The sequence below is a fragment of the Nanorana parkeri genome, unplaced genomic scaffold (genome assembly GCF_000935625.1).
Source record: "Nanorana parkeri isolate BGI_ZX_2015 unplaced genomic scaffold, ASM93562v1 scaffold674, whole genome shotgun sequence".
Taxonomy (NCBI): domain Eukaryota; kingdom Metazoa; phylum Chordata; class Amphibia; order Anura; family Dicroglossidae; genus Nanorana; species Nanorana parkeri.
In genome coordinates this window covers 793,809-806,476 of record NW_017306942.1, presented here as the reverse complement: position 1 = coordinate 806,476, position 12,668 = coordinate 793,809, and the positions used below count along the sequence as shown (strand labels likewise).

Below are 12,668 nucleotides of genomic sequence, written 5' to 3'. Positions count from 1 at the left end.
ACACACACATACATATTTTGGAACATGCTAACATAATGCAAGGTATGTTGCCCTGGGGGTTTGAAAATATCAGACCATTGCTGCCAAATGCAGCAAGTAATTTCTGCATATTCAACGGTAAAATATCCATCTCTTCCATAGTCCACAACACTCACCACTAAGATTCCGCAGTCAGTTCATATTAAGAGGAAACTCCAGGTGCTGGCAAAATGCTCGATCCGACATGTATGAATCTTTGTTTTTGTCCAAAAAGAGCTGCACTCAATGCTTCCTCCAAAAAATTCAAAATTTGATTTCAATTCATGGAACAACATACACCTTCCAAAGTTCCCCAGAATGAAAGAAACTCTCTCCTTACATGTTTTACATACAGGGCTTAATCATATGAGAAGGTGTATGCTGTTCCATGGACTGAAATCAAATTTGGATTTGGAAGAAGCATTGAGTGCAGCTCTTTTTGGACAAAAAATCCATCTCTTCCATGCTACTCTTAAAGTGACAGGAGATACATCTTAATATGCATTCAAGTACCTTACCTATTAACAAAAATGCATCCTATTTGTGTATCACTCGGCTGTAGATCCTCAAATCATCTCTGAATTGGTGCTGACACTGCCCTTCCTTCTGGAGAGGGTGACTACTTTTGTTCCCCATGGTCCTTGTGTCCTTATGTCAGAATGAATTCAGAGATGATTTGAGGATCTACAGCTGAGTGATACACAAATAAGATACATTTTTGTTAATAGGTAATGCTTAAGTGCATTTTTAAGACTTAACTCCTCAGTTTAGTGTCACTTTAATCCACAGTCCTCCTCCTTACTGGTGCTGGTTATGACTACTATTTCCCCAAATGCACACTTCTTGGTCTTCGACTGTTCTTGTCACTGCCCCTCTCACTATTATCAAGTGCTATACAGGACTAGTAATCGTGTGCCATCCTGATAACGTGGCTGCTGATAATGCATTGTAAGTCAGGATGTAGTAATTCCTCTCCACATCCCAGTGCTGAAAGTAATACTTACTTTAATCCATGGACGTCATCTGTTGCAGGGGCGTGGATTAAAGTAATTATTACTTTGTAGTAGATCACCCCCTTGAAAAATTAGCAATATATTTTTCCTCATCTGGGCAGTCAATTTTCATTTTTTTATCACTGCCAAGAGTTCACTTTAAGGTTTACTCCATAGCTTCTATGCAGGCTGTCCATATAATTTAACTAGGGTTAAGCCACAAACTTGACTGCAGTGGTAAATAAAACTCAACCCACAGCCAAACTTGCTTATTTCTCCCTTCTGGTTTCCTCTTCTATTTTGGGGTATCTGATCCGATGCAGGATAACAACTATACAACTATATGCTGTGCTGATAAATATGGGCGCCACACAATAGTCAGTTTAGATACAGTGAACTAGTCCTGTCTTGTCTTGTACAAATGCTTTTTAACACTTGTGTAGTAGAGCTGTACAGGTCCACTGTATGTACAGTATGTACCTGTTTTTTTCAATGAAATGTAACACCATATTGGCACTATATAGACAATATATGACCAATAGTTTCCTATATTTTTTCTCATTTAGAAAATCAAATATAGCAGCTTGTCACATCAGCTAATGGAAGAGTAAAGTAAGAAAACGCAGCAATTCCATCCAAAGTTAAAACACTTTGGGGAACAGGTGTGTCCTAATGTGGAAACAAACATTTTGCAATAACTAGCCATGTAACACTACCATGCCATCCTACATACAGCATAATGCAGAGGTACTGTTTGGCCAAGTCCTATTTTAGAAGGACCCCTTGTCCACAGTTATTTCTGCATCCCTTGTGCGCAGCTCACCTCTATATACCTGGTCCATAGCTTACCTCTGTACCTCTTCTCCACAGCTCACCTCTGCACCCCTCATCCACAGCTCACCTCTCTACCCCTGATTCACAGCTAACCTCTGCACCCCTCATCCACAGCTCATCTCCATACAACCTCGTCCACAGCTCACCTCTGCACCTCTCCTCCACAGCTCACCTCTGTACTCTCCATCCACAGCTCACCTCTGCACCTGTCACGATACCATGCATGGGTGTCCCCACACCGCATGCAGGTATCTATACAGGAGGACCAAATGCGTGACCACACCAGACAATGCTCATGAGGTTATGAACTTGCAGTTTATTAGACACACTGAAATTAAGTAAACACAAGCAACCCCACCAACACCCACAAGTAACAAATAATAGCCAACTAAAATGTAAACAGCAAATCACATGCAAAAGGTAACAGGGCAAGTGAACCTGTGAAGCAGGGCAACAAGAGGGGAGCCACAGGTCAATAGTCAGGGTTCAAGGAGGCTACAGGATAATGGATACAGGAACCAGGATACAGGTTGAGGCAACAATACTGTGGCACCAGCCTCACTGCAGGGAGGGATTAAGTACCCTCCCTGATCAGCACCAGGTGGTGACTAATTGCTGACACCTGCAGGTGAGCCCTGGAACTGCAGGACCTGGTTCCAACATCACAGTGCCACCTGGAGGCGCTCAGGTCCCTGACAGCCACCGGCTGCCTGGAGACACCTGCAGGTGAGCACTCTAACTACAGGATCTGCTCCAGTGCCACCCGGAGGTGTTCTGGACCCTGACAGCACCTCTTGTCCACAGCTCCCCTCTGCACCTCTCCTCCACAGCTCCCCTCTGCACCTCTCCTCCACAGCTCACCTCTGTAACCTCCGTCCACAGCTCACCTCTGCACCTCTTGTCCTCAGCTCACCTCTGCACCCTTCTTCCACAAATCACCTCTGCACTACCTGCCCCATACCACCCTTCTCTCACTTCAGTTGCCTCCTGCTGTTACCACCCATTGGGGCCTCCTCCTTTGGTAGTGCAGATGGTACAGTGCACCCACGCTGACCTCCAACTGTAGGAGGGCTGGTAGCTTCAGAGTAAACACTGCAGGCTAGTGTAGCATATCAGCAGCAGTGATGCAACATCCACAACAGTATCACAGGATGGTGGGGGGAGGGCAAATTACTGACATAAAGTATTTATGGAATGTGCAGCTACAGCAGCAACAACTATCCAAAGATAAGGAGCTTATTGGGAAAAGGTCTGTCGTTATGTGGAAATTAAAATTTTAGCAATAACTAGCCATTTAACACTACCATGCCACCCCTGTACCCTCTATCCACAGCTCACCTTTGCACCTCTCTTCCACAGCTCACCTCTGTACCCTCCACCCACAGATCACCTCTATAACCCTGGTCCCCAGCTCACCTTTGCACCACTTCTTCACAGCCCACTTCTATACCCATCATCCATAGCTCACCTCTAAACCCCTGCTTCTGCAGATCACCTCTGCACTCCCTGCCCTATTCCCCCCTCACTGTTTCACAGCTGTAAGGTCCCTTCACAGCCTTCTTAATTGGATTTGGGCTGGAAGCTGCAGAGTAAACACTGCAGGCTAGCGTAGCACGGCAGCGGAGTGGAGTGTCTGTGTTTGTGTGTGTGGTTTCATTCTCTAGAGCACCACATCACAATTCTAACAGTTCAATATCTACTGCGTCATATATATATACAGAGCCATAGTTAGAGTTGATTCTGTACTAGGCATATATGAGTTTTGAAATGCTCTTGCCCTTGCTCAGAGTCTCTGATCCAGTGTAGAGTCCAACAATAAGGGGTGTGGAAAGAAATTATAAACTATAACTACATAATATACTTATAATAATTTATAGAGCTGCAAGAAGTCTTGTCATTTTGCCCAAATCTCTGAATATTCCACCTCAATGTTCTGCGGTCAAGTAAAATAAAATCTACCCATAGATTCTGAGCTACTGTCCCCTTTACTATGTTGTCATAGACACATGTCCATAAGTCCCTCACAAGCAGATTTTTTTTGTACTCATTTTTTGTCTGCTATCATTATGTAGATGTAGGTAGGCTTAATTGAAACAGTGCAATGTTTGCACTGGTCTGGGATTGTGATCACAGCTCTTACAGCATAGGGAATTAAAAGGCATAGGTAAGACACTATATCCATGGAGTTGCTTGGCATTCATAGATATATTCTATCTGGCAGTTTTTTACGTAAAAGCATAAAAGCTTATAATTTACCAAATGTACCACATGCTATGTGCGTAAATGGACTTAGACAATCTTGGTATACTTTGGGCTCAGATGTCATTACCTACAGTGTAATTCTGGTCCTTCCTACACATTCTCAGATTTTCCTTGATGTAATTTGTGAAAATAACATCTATTTTCTCAATGGCACATACATAATAAAATGAAAAGCCTCATCACACTTACTGTATTTGTGTTGCTGGCAATGATCGTCTAATAATTGAATGGACTTGTCTGTAAACATCCAACTTAGACATGCATCGACAAGATGTATGGTTTGCAAAACTAATTGTTACTGGTTTTACTGGTCCTTGAGACAATGGGACAGTGATTTCAAATAACTAGAACAAAACATAAAACAAGGATTATTTTCAGTTATAGTTTATGTGTATCAAACATTTAACAATATAAAACATATCATGGGTACTTAGTAAGCTACAGATGCAAAGAAAAACCTTCACTGAGTAACAAATATAAAGACTTTAAGATCTAGTTTAATATGGTTGATTGCAATGCTCATAGTTGCATAGCTCATTACAACTAATTAGAAATATTTCCTGAAACCTGATATCTTAAACTAATGAAAGCTAAAAGCTAGCCGTCAGCTATGAGTATGCTCTCTGTACACCCTAATTGAACAAAGCATTTTTAACTGAAGGATCCTTCAAGGCAGTTCACATTATTAGCGGGTTTAGTCCAAAGTGTGCTCATGCCATATATTTTTAGTAATGTGGTGAAACAACTGCCACACTCAGACATCTCTTATTAGTAACAGAAGAAGTCAAGACACGTTCATACCAGTCCCAATGGGCTGCATTGGGTAGAGTTGGCCAACAAGTTCTAATTAACAGACAAGATAATTTGTCCTGCTAGTTCAATTCACACCACTGCTCTGTGTTGGTGTGTCCCGAAAAAAAGGCGGACATGTTGTATTGTTTAAAAGTGCAGCATGCTATAATGCATTGCAATGTGCTGCCATGTATAGTCAAAGTGACTGTCAAGTTTAACAAAGTTTTTAAAAAAAAGCAAGCCCTGCATTGCGTTGTGGGACACATCTCAATGCACATGCACAACACACACCAATGGGTATGTGTTATGTGCACCTTAATGCTCACACATTGGTGTGGATTGACCCTCTTAATGTGTGGGTAGCATAGTGAGTGAAGAACCTCACCCTAGTGTCAGTTACCAGCTATAGGCTCTAAATTATGGCTATTAAAATGTATCTAATAGCAAAACTTTTTTGGATAGAATGGTGAGAGGTTAGAACCCATGTAAGGTTTGAATTGCTGTGCATGTGAAATTCACTCTCTATGCTCACTGTGACTGAACGTGAAGGAAACTGCAAATTCTGAGTTGTCACCAGAACAGGAATAGATACTAGGCAACTCTTCCAATGGAGACACTTGTTTTGGTGACAACTGTCTAAGAGGGGATTTCAGATCACTTTTGAGAGATTTCTTCTTAAATCCTGTTGTATTTACAGGACATTAAATGAATGGAAATCTCTTAAATTGGAGATGGCGAAAAACCACTTGACAGGGTTTAACCGTTCCCTACCCTTTTCAAAATAACAGAAAACGTTTTAGCTTTAGATATACATTTGTTAAATAAGGAGACTAGATGTGTTTGCTTTGGTGGGCATAAAACTGCTTTAGAAAGAACAATATTAATGAGCACTGATCCTCCCATAGGGCATATTGATGGCCATCTAAGAAAAATGGTGAAGCTGATTACAATGAGGAGCCAGCAAGTGGGCATAGACATGTGAGTGGTACTTAGTCATTTCTAACAGGAACACATGGTGACTGTTAGGCCTTTTGCTGCCAAAGCCTTTTTTCACACACATTTATAACCACACACTTAAAACCCCAAAACATTTAAAAAAGAATTCTGAGAACCACTGTGTCACAATAATAGCACAACTGTTTATCAAATCTATATTTTCAGTAATAAATACATTAAATTCATTTTAGACCACACAAACACATTTACACATTTTCTGTAAATTATAAAAGATGAGACTGAGTTGAGTAAATAAGATATCAAATATGCCAAGACTTAAAATTGCATGCAGCCACAAAATGGGGACAAACTATGATACCCAATATTTTCCATAGATGGTTCTTTAAGTTAATCGAGTTAAACGTTAAAAATTCCATATGCATGCATGCATGACAAACTTTTTTTGTTTTGTTTTAAATATATTTAATTTTCACTTTTTCCATCTTTCCACTTAACTTTATTGCTACCACAAGGGGGTTGATAAAAAGTGACAAGTACTCTTTACATTAGGTGGACCCCTTATGCATTCTCTGCAATCACCCCTCCCCACCCCCCCAGCTAGCTCAGTTACAGACTGTACTTCGTGTCAGCTCTTTTCCCGACCAATCTGGCAGCTCTTCTCCTCGCACACCCGGCAGCGCGCCGCTAATGGGGCCTGAAAGCGAGCTGCCGGGTGTACGAGGAGGCGTGGCCAGGGCCGAGGGAGAAGCGGCCCGGCCGTCGGAGGCTGCGGTGCCGCTCCAAGAAGCGGGTGGAGGAAACAGACAGCGATCGGCGCTGCCGAAGCGGCGGAAGTCCCCCCCCCTGGATTTCCACTCGCCCCCACGCAATTTTCACTCGCCAATTGCGAGGGGGCGAGTGGAAATTTTGAGCCCTGTTCTATACTACCATTTTTAATTATTTAAGTATTCACTTAATTTTCCTTCTTTACTACCTCTCTCCAGAAGCGCAGATTATTTATTTACGTTTGGAGTAAAGTGCCTGTGTAGCCTTAAGGTAAAAGCAATCTAAGTTTGTAATTTCTTTAGTTCACATTGTTACAGTTTAAAGTCCAAAATTAGACTGGTTATTGTGGCAAACAACAATTGTTATTTTGCCATAATCTTACAAATCCCCCATAGACATCAGCTGCCATCAGCTGACACAAAATGTTTTGCGTTGTAGTAGATTCAGGATGTCCAAGACCGACAGTAAAGTTTGCTTTATAACCAAAGAAAATCTCCAAAAATGGCTTATATTTGTACAATTGAACATTTTGTGCCTGCTGACTGCAGTGCAAGATCATGCTTTATGAATTACACATTAATTAAATAAACTTATTAATTCAATTAATAATTTGTTTTCCTTCTGTGGTATGAATCGAAAACTAGGGCAAAAAAACCCACTAAAACTGTACTCTGAAAAATGCAGATCTCTTATGACAGCAATAATTGTTCTCAATTCTTAAGATTTCCATCTTTAAACTCTTAGTCCATAAGACCTTCCAGTCTCACCATATTCCCCAGCTATGTGCCAGGCCCACTGTAGGGTAGTAGATTGGGAGTGCAGAGGTAAAGTATAATTAACATCCTACACTGAGGTCACCCTGATAAAGAGATTTGCATGTTGTGACAAACTCCTAAGCAGTGTGGAAGCTAAGAATGACTCTTTGCAATACATCAGAACATATAAAGAGAACCAGTAAAGGTATCCTTTTGAAGTAATTTTAGTAAGTTAAAGTTAAGTTAAAAGATATTTAAGAGATTTTAGTACCCATAACCTGTCATGTTACTAATCACAGGTCAATTCATCCTTATTAAATCTTGTCTATTACCATTTTTACAGTCCACGAGTCACATGATAAACTGGTAAAGGGATAATAGACAAAATCTAAATATGACTGGATCAATTCACCCAGTGACATGTGACGTAACCGACCGATGGTAAGTACTTCCTTAATGGATTTTGTCTATTACCCCATTACCAGTTCAACTTGGGACTAGATAATTTCACCCAGTCGCATTCACCCCAAATTGGCCCCATTCAAGTCAAAACCTGGTTCAGGCAAAAAAATTAATTCATCACTATCAGTGAGCTAAATAATCCATTGACTTGTAACTTTCTTAGGCCTCCAATGACATGATCTCTGTGCCAAAGGTTCTAGTTCTGCTCCCTTTTACAACCTGTCCCTTCCACAATAGGAAAACCCACAAGGCAATGCATCCACTGCATTTTCAGTAATCTAAAATATAATGAAAGTTCAATAGGGCGAGTGAGGTCACCTTGGAATGACCATGGTAGATGGGTAAAGCTAGGAACTCAAGTGTAGATATTATGCTACTAAAGTATGAAACTAATGCAACTAGCATCTATCCAAAATACAACTACCAGTTGTGGGTCAAGTAACCCATTAGCTACAGACAGAACAGAATCATGGCGTGTAATACAAGGGGAAGTCTTCATAGCATCTGCTAACTTTAACTCTTAAAAAAAAAAAAAATTGTATTGAACGATTATGCCACATATGATGCTGCAGAAAAGTCTATGTAATTCAAGCAGCTAAAAGCTACTATGGTTGTTGGCATGCAGACATTTCTGCAAAGCATCTGTGTCCAATGTGGGAATCCTGATACAAATTTTTACATTTGACACGGCTCATAAGTAAGAGAGATTAAAACCACATACAGCAGGATTTTTTTCACACCGTATAAAGGAAAAGGGCAACATACTGACAACATTTTGGAAACAGAGGAGATCTTTTTACATTGCTTTCTCTTGTATTTGTTTCAAAACATGTCATTCATGGATAACATTCCTTGAGAAACAAATATTCTTTAGCAGTCATGAAGAATGTAAGTTCCCAATATCTGGAAGTTGAAGTCCTAGCTTTATACTGTGAGGAAGACAGCAATGTGAATTCTACATTTCCCAATACACCAATTGCAAGTCATCCAGAAGTTTCACTGTACTGTCAATATATGTTATTAATGTTGTATGTTATAATACTCAGTCTGTGCCACTTTTGCCTCTGGGAGCACTGTTACATACCATGTATAATCACTCAGGCTTATATAATAAGAGAAAACAATGATGTAAAACGTGTAATAAAGCATATGTAAAGACTCAGCTCAGAAACTAACAAGTGAGATGCTTACAAGTGCTTTCAAGTTCCTTCATCAAAAAAGTGTGTGAAAAAGCATTTTCCAGCTTAGAGCTCCAAATGGGCCAGGAGACCTCAAATGGGCCACAGGAGTCATGGCTGCCTGTGATGTCACAGGCTAACTACAGGAACACTTTGGGTCACCGTGGCATCCTATAGTAGGAACTTGGGAGCAGGCATGACAACAATACTACATCTATCAGACCCTGCTGGCTACCATGGCACGTAAGAGGAAGATGCTGGCAGCATCAACAGGTATTTATAAATACTTATCAACCACAGAATTAAAAAAATCATGTAAAATGCTATGATGATCCATTGTTTAAGGCAAACAGGTTTTTGGGTTTGCAAGCACTTTAACTCTGAACTAACACATTTAAATTTTATGGATTTGGAGCATAAATTCCTAACCTGTGTGTGCTGCAAGAAATGCAATGTATCATGCTCTGGGCCCTCTCAATTACCCACGGTGTCTCAGAGTAACATGACCTGGTATTAATCAGACTCTCACAAAATGGAGTTTATATTAACATTTTTGTATAAACCAGGGAACACAACCAACCCAGCACAGGGCTCTGATATATTGGGACCTGCATGCAATTGGTGTTTCTGGCTAAAGAAACATGGGGCGCCTGACTTCTGTAGTGAAGCAAGTCCATCCTGCTTCACATCACTGTGTAGTACAGACCATTGCATTCCGTCACAAAAAAAAAGGCCTGAATACACTACATTTTATAAATAAATATGAAAAAAGGCCCCTAGAGCAATGTTTATCTGCAAGTTGTCAGATGTTATTGCTGTGTTAATAAACTGGATATTTGTATGGTCTATATACAGAACACTGGATGTGTGCTATATTTATGATGTATGTATAAATATTTTTGGCTTGGGTTGTATTTAACTCTTTTTTAGGACTGGCTAGTAGAGTATTTTCATATTGTTTCCCCCATCTTAATGCTTTATGAGTTTTTTTTACAGCCAGGACGGGGAAAATTCCTCCTTAAAAATAATAATAATGATAACAATAATAATCATCACCATGCTTCACCACTGATTTGCTGGCCTATTAAAGGGTATGCACCAAACAATGAACTTCCCTTATTTGGTCTCTTTTGTTTGTTGAATCCTATATTATATCCCCAGTGAGATCCCACCCCCAGTACACAAAGCTCTCTAATCTAGTCTAATCTTCTTTGACTTTGGTCCAGCAGGAAATCTCAGCTCCACTGCCCTATTTATAGTTTGTGTGTCTCCTTTTTTAACCTTCATTGTCCCCAGTTAATCTGACACGCTCCTCCTTTTTCAGTTTCCTCTACACCACCTTCATTGTCTGTAGTGCTGCTGACTTGATTGTTTTCACTTCCACTCTCCCAGAATAACCTGCTTCAATCTTAATAGGCCTTTAATGAACTTCTATTCCTCTTCGGTAAAATCCTCCATTTGAACAGTTAAGATTGCAGGCTGCTGCTCTATAATTAGTCATGTTCACAAAAGGGTGCCAAATTCATGATGGGACACCTTTCTCAACCCCTGTCAATCACCTGTATGAACATTTTTGTGTGATTTTGTTGCTAATTATAGAAACATCAGTAAACATTATTTGTAATTTAAAAGATCAACTGTTCTCCCCACTGCCATACATTCTACAATTCTCTTGTACACATAGTGGCCACGGTCATACCTACAGAGTCCACTACTGCACATAATGCTCATAGTCATACCCTCCACACTCCTGTCCTGCACATATTTTCTAATATCATACCCTTCACACCCCACTCCTACACATTCTGCCCACTGTCATACACACTATACTCCTCTCCTGCACATATTTCTACCCTGTAATGCCCTCTGATCCTCCCAAGACTGCCTGCTCTCTAGCTCCCTCATCACCTCCTCCCATGCTCACCTCCAAAATTTCTCCAGAGCCTCTCCCATCTTCTAGAATTCCTACCTCAATCTCTCCAGCTATGTGATCCCTAAAAACTCAACTCTTCAGGGAAGCCTACCCCACAACCTAAAAACTGTACTTTTACTTTCTCTATCGACTCATCCCTCACAGTTATTATCTCTTGTATCACTTGCCCCTCACTTTAGATTGTAAGCGCTCATAAGCATTATATTGTAACTGTACTGTCTGGTTTTATTTTGTTAAGTGCTCCACAAATTGTTGGTGCTATATACATCCTGTGTTAGAATAACAATAATAATAGTGGGACCCCTAAAATTAATGGGATACATAACCACCCTTCAGAACAGAGCTCAACTGCATATGAAAAGGAAAGGAAATATATTTTCTAAAAAAATGCAATTACATTTTTACAAAGACAATTTTCTCAGAATGTTTTAAATAAGGGCAGATATATCACCAACAGTGGGACTTGAGATTCACTGGCAGACTAGAGAAATCAATTGCTACCACAGAATACACATATGACAAGCGCATGCATACACACCTTGGTGACACTTGGTTTATATATTCAGTGAGATTTCTCAACAGTTTACAGATGTATTGAAAACTGATTTGTTCATCACCTAAGAATCAATCTAGCTACTAGCTTCTACATGTGATCCACCTGGATAAAGGGTAAATCAATATTTTTTCAGGGAAATATATTAAAATGAGGGCTCTAATCTTTCAAAAAATTAGAGTGTTCGGATTAAAACTCTCAAAACTTTCCTATGAATCTCTTTAGGGACTTCAACTCCTTGTTAGATCAGGGCAATGCTTTTTTCAGTCTATTTAGCAACAGAGCCCAAATGCCAAACATTTTTTTTCGTGCCATGACAGCTCTGTGTCCTGAAACGGCATGTAAACAAATGGGTGAAGCAAGTCCCGTGGTGGCGCCAGTGGTGACATCATGACTCGCTACGCTCATTTGTTTACATTCGGGCAGGAGCTGTCATTTCCGGCGAGAGTTCAGTGCAAGTAGTTGGGTCAGCAGTTGGCAGGACTTTATTGTTCTCGGCTAGTCGGCCAGCGTCGTTCATCGTGACTGACACTGGATTACATCGCTGGACGAGTGATTGACGTTTGGATTAAAAAAACACTGTTTGTGTTTTTTGTGCAATTAAAGGATTTTTTTCAAAGATGTTGTGTGTTTATTTAGGTTTTACTTGACTCTTGGGTGAATGAGTAGGGGTAACAACTACCCCTTACTCATTCACAAGGGGGGGTGGCATCCTTTATGAACGGGGTGCCTCCTTTATGAAAGGCAATTGCTCGGATTAAGGGTCTGGTTTGGAATGTTAGGGTGGACCCCACTTTTTTTGGCCATTGGGGTCCCCCTTAAAATCCCCACCAGATCTAAAGGGTCTGGTATGACTTTTGGAGGGGAACACCACACATTTTCTTTTTGCTTCGGGAGTCCCTCTTAGCATTCCAAGAGACCTAAAGGGTCTGGTATGGTTTGGGAGGAGGACCCCACGCTGTTTTTAAAAAAATTCTATTTTGTAACTACTTGCAGGGGATTCAGTCCACTTCAGCGGACTGTTCTCCCCGCTTCGGCTTGGCCATGTGCCTCAGCTGCCTTCGTCTGCAGTACGGGCTATTGTGAATAGCCCGTACAGCAGACCTTTGGTTCTGCTGAACCAAAGGGTTCGTGCAGCTGAAGCAAGCTGATGGATTAGCTGAACGT

The 12,668-nt window shown here is 40.7% G+C and overlaps 1 protein-coding gene across 1 annotated transcript in view; it reads right to left on the bottom strand.

Annotated features, from left to right (window-relative positions):
- VEGFC (vascular endothelial growth factor C) overlaps positions 1 to 12,668 on the bottom strand; it is a 137,996-nt gene that overhangs the window by 9,376 nt on the left and 115,952 nt on the right. Inside the window, exon 4 of the mRNA XM_018563552.1 lies at positions 4,296 to 4,450. Within this exon, the coding sequence (XP_018419054.1) occupies positions 4,296 to 4,450 (155 nt within the window). The remainder of the gene's footprint in view (positions 1 to 4,295; positions 4,451 to 12,668) is intronic.